The following is a 4,431-nucleotide window of genomic DNA, read 5'->3' as shown; positions in this document are numbered from 1 at the left end:
CTTACGTCCGATTCCAGTGATAGTTTATGCCTAAATCTCAGATATAATCTCTAATTTAGAGATTAATTTTTTTCCGTGCAGGCAAAAATACATGGGAATATACTTGTGTAGTGTCTCGGCTAAAACACTTTTTTGTGCCTATGTGTAATAGTCTAGTAATCAATTACTTGAGTTACATTAAACTGGAATATACTATTTTAAATCAAATATTTTTTGTAGTATGTATGTGTGCAATTCAACTTGAATTATGATATTAATTTACACATATAAGGTTAATTATTAAATTATAAATTAATTTTTTCAGCTGGCAGGTACATCCTATGCATGTAAAAGTCTTATATTTCAAAAAAAAAAATTTGTTGAGTAAGTAATTTTCATTGTTTAAAAGAAATGAAATGTAATAGTTATACATTATATAATTATAGAAAAGGAATTTATCATTCGGCGTTAATTTAATTAAAGGTAAAAGTTATCAATTTTTCAAAATCATTTCCCACTTAAAGCTTCATTAAGATTTCATGTATATTGACAGCACAGCCGTCCTATTAAAGAAATACAGAAACCTGCTTTTTCTGAAAAATATTTTTCGAAATTAAATATTAATTTCAAATTTTCAAAGAACTCATAAAAAACGGGAGAAATGATTCGGAAAGATTGATAACTTATACCTTTAATTAATTATACATTATATCGTTAAATCTAAAACACAAAAACTAGGGGAGTGTTGTTAGAGTTGGGCATAGTTTTGACTTTTCTTCATAACTTCCCCTATAGAACGAATTTCGCGATTTTGCGCATATTTTTGGAAAGATCAACTCAAATGCAATGTTTTTGCTGAACATTGTAAAAAAATTTGACCAAAAGGTTCAGAGTTATAAGCAATTTAAAAAAAAATGTTGTCAGAGTTGATCATGGTCGCCAGAGTTGGTCCACTGTAGAAAATCAATTAAATATTTATATAAATGATTAAAAATGACCTTCAAATGATAGAATGACACTTGGGAATGAGGAACGGAACCATGAAATTAAAATAAAATCCAATATTATGAATTTTCATATAACTTTAGATAATTTATTCCTCATGAACGAAATCCAAAATTTTTAAATTTTTAAAATGAAAAAAGGTTATCAAAAATTTTTTTTTTCTCTTTTTCCAATGAAAATGGAGTTTTTAACACCTCTTAAAGTGAAAAAATGAATTTCTGTTGCAAGTACGCTTTGTAATTGTAAAATTTCTCTTATGGCCCAACTCTGACTCACGCGTCGTTTTGCGTCATAGGGGCACAGAACACAAACGCGTGACACAATCACCAAATTGCTTTACACATTTTCACATATCATCTTAATGAAGAATTTCTGTAAACTTATTTTGTCTTTGGCACATTTCTTCTACATTTAGTTCTCTTTTTTGACACCACAAAAAAGCTTTTGCTGAGCCTATATCACAAAGTGGTACGATGGTCAAGTATAGGTTCGTATACTTAACTGCGACTCATATAAAAAGATGGCTGACATTAGTAGCAAGAATTTTCGTAAAAAGATAGATGGCGCTAGTGCGATAAAACGAAATAAACGCGGTTGCTCAACTCTAACAGCTGCCCAACTCTGACAACTCTCCCCTATTTTTAATTTAAATTAAAAAAATAAAAAACTTTCTAGATATCCCAGCTGCTGCTTTACAGGCTCCTCTATTTTCCGTCTTACAACCAAAGTAAGTTAATAGGTACAATTATTGGTAAACAAAAAAGGATTGTATTTTATATTTATTGTAATTGTAATACTCAATTTATGTTAATTATAATCATTTTTCCAGTACAGTCAATTATGGTAAAATAGGTTATAAAATTGCTCACCAAATGGCACATGGTTTTGACACAACTGGTACACAAATATTACAATAATATTGTATTAATTATTAATAATTACAAAACTTATTATAACTATAATAACTTCATAATATTAAAAACATAATTTTTTAGGTATCAAATACAATAAAGATGGAAAAATATATGATCTGCCGGAAGATATAAGGAAATCTATTGCAGAAAAAACCGAGTGTTTTGCTAATCAGTATAATCAATTTAAAACCAGCGAAATAGAAGACGATATAAACGTTCGATAGCTTTCTTTGTTTTCTATTTTTTTACTCTAAATTATAAATATTTAAAATTTATTAAATTTTTTCTTAAACTGAAAATATTTACAGGAAATCGAAACAAAATTAATAAATGAAAATTTATCTGATTCGCTGGGAATAAATCTTGTATTTTCCGCTTTGAAAGAAATCGAGACAGTAAATAAGTCACTCCAATTACCTGGATTAAAACATTGGAGCAATAAGAAAATTTTCTTTCTGTCTTTTGCAAGGGTAAGAATTGAAAAACCTTTTTTTCTCAATTTTTTAATATTGTTTTTAATTTATTACAATACAACTATTTTTCTCTCTAAATAAGTGACTTTTAACTACACTCAAATGCATACCCAATGAGAAATTTTCTGTCGGTCCAATAGCGGTTCAATATTGAGGGCCAATATGCCGTCCATCCGTCCAATGAAAGCGGTCAATATTAGGCCAATATTGGCTGATGCTTAGGATGTTAATGGGTTCGCCAAACATCTGTTTTCAATAAAGGCCGAATATTGGCAACCAAGATAAAAAATATTTTTTTTAATAAATTTTTTAAAATAAATAATAATAATAATAAATTAATTTTATACATTTTTTCAATTTATTTATTTAATTACTTATTTTTAATTTTAATAATTTTTATAAATAATGAATTATTTATGGTGATTGCCGAAAACAGCCATTGGCCGCCAATAGGCTACAACACTGCTCCTAATATTGATAGAACCGACTATTGAATATTGTCATGCTGTCCTTCCGCCCCCACAGAACCGAAACTTTCCTAAAAATTTATTAAATATTTACTTGCAATATTCTTCATATATAACTGAAAAGTTTAGTGAAAATTGTGTAAAGATTTAAATGTCCTGATTAAATAAATGTTTAGCGCGAAGCTTTCCTGAACATGAAATTAAATTTTCGCATAATTATAATTATAATTATGCGAAGATTTAATTTCATGTTCAGGAAAGCTTCGCGCTAAACATTTATTTAATCGGGACATTTAAATCTGTACACAACTTTCAATAAACATTGCAATTAAATATTCCGAATATTGCAAGTAAATATTTAATAAATTTTTAGGAAAGTTTCGGTGCTGTGGGGGCGGTTTGACAAAATTTTGAAAAGTGTCATTTCTATAAACCTGATCTCATAGCCGGATGTGACGCAATTTTACTATATATTTCGTTACTCTTTTTACATCTGCTCTTGAGGCGGTATAAAAGTGTACAATAGCGCAGGCAACGAGAACAGATCTATTAAATGAATTAGCAAACGTTTTGACTAATTTTTAGTTAAAAACTACAAATTTATGTTTTAAGGCTACTAATTAATTTAGCAAACGTTACAAATTGAAATACGTACATATTCTTAACAAACGAATTAGTAGTTTTCTACTAGTATAGTATTTTTGACTAAGAATTCGTCAAAACGCTTATTAATTAATTTATTGAACGAATCGGTCCTATTAAGTTAGTCATAAGTGAATAATTCAGATTTATACAAATAATTTTATTCTATTTTATTTTAATCTTTATTTATAGTAAAAAATCATAACTTAAGATTAGGCTTAAATTCAGTACTGCCTGTTTAAGACTTCCTTTCCTTCCTTAAATAAGACTTTTTGTTTACTGTCTTTATCCTCTTATTGTTATGATAATTTGTTGTAAATGGAAATTTTTATAATAAATTTAAATGACATTTTTTTAATTTTCAGTTACATTGCTTTAATGCAACAGAAAAGCATAAAGAATTATTGCAAAATTATTACAGACGTAGCTCTCGCAATTATCGTGTAAATATTCCACTTCAAAATTTCGAAGAGTTTGCTGAAGCTTTTAACTGTCCAATTGACACTCCAATGAATCCAAGTTCTAAGTGTAAATTATGGTAAAATATATGAGTGGTAAAGGTTAAAAAATCTATAATGTTTTAAAGAATAAATATAATTTCTTTCGCATTTCTTATTTCTATTCATTTTGAATAAACAATTAATATTCACATCCATTTACATGGATTAGTTTTTAAACAAAAAACAAAAACATCATACAATTAATACTTATTTATTAAAAAATGTTTATAAAACTTGTATGAAAATAAATATGAATTTAAAAAAAAATAAGTTTAAAAAATTCACTATGATAAACGAAGAAATACCTAGAATATTATCATTATAAGTTTATAAATAAGTAGTACAAAAAACTGTATCATCACAAGATATCATTGGTGAAAGCAGAATAATTAAAATCTTCAGAAATACTAAACTATAGCGCAGAATTAATGTTATTATTATAGTGGTAAGT

General features: G+C 27.1%; 1 protein-coding gene across 1 annotated transcript; it reads left to right on the top strand.

The window, feature by feature from the left end:
- The first annotated feature begins 235 nt into the window (after positions 1 to 235).
- On the top strand, positions 236 to 4,022 carry LOC122506065 (neprilysin-21-like). Its single transcript, XM_043618044.1, has 6 exons — positions 236 to 363; positions 1,660 to 1,711; positions 1,814 to 1,881; positions 1,980 to 2,113; positions 2,207 to 2,368; positions 3,846 to 4,022. The coding sequence occupies exons 1-6, from the start codon at positions 321 to 323 to the stop codon at positions 4,020 to 4,022; spliced, it is 636 nt and encodes a 211-aa protein (XP_043473979.1). The 5' UTR covers positions 236 to 320.
- Positions 4,023 to 4,431: the final 409 nt, after the last annotated feature.

Source organism: Leptopilina heterotoma, unplaced genomic scaffold (genome assembly GCF_015476425.1).
Source record: "Leptopilina heterotoma isolate Lh14 unplaced genomic scaffold, ASM1547642v1 Lhet_391, whole genome shotgun sequence".
Taxonomy (NCBI): Eukaryota; Metazoa; Arthropoda; class Insecta; order Hymenoptera; family Figitidae; genus Leptopilina; species Leptopilina heterotoma.
The sequence above is the reverse complement of the archived record's forward strand: the minus strand, read 5'-3'. Positions and strand labels throughout refer to the sequence as shown.

Excerpts from the sequence above, each read along its gene's own strand:
- LOC122506065 (XM_043618044.1), top strand. The coding sequence starts at position 321 with ATGCATGTAAAAGTCTTATATTTCAAAAAAAAAAATTTGTTGA. Across the intron at positions 364-1,659 it reads CAAAAAAAAAAATTTGTTGA|ATATCCCAGCTGCTGCTTTA; the intron begins GTAAGTAATTTT and ends AAAACTTTCTAG. Across the intron at positions 1,882-1,979 it reads ACATGGTTTTGACACAACTG|GTATCAAATACAATAAAGAT; the intron begins GTACACAAATAT and ends ATAATTTTTTAG.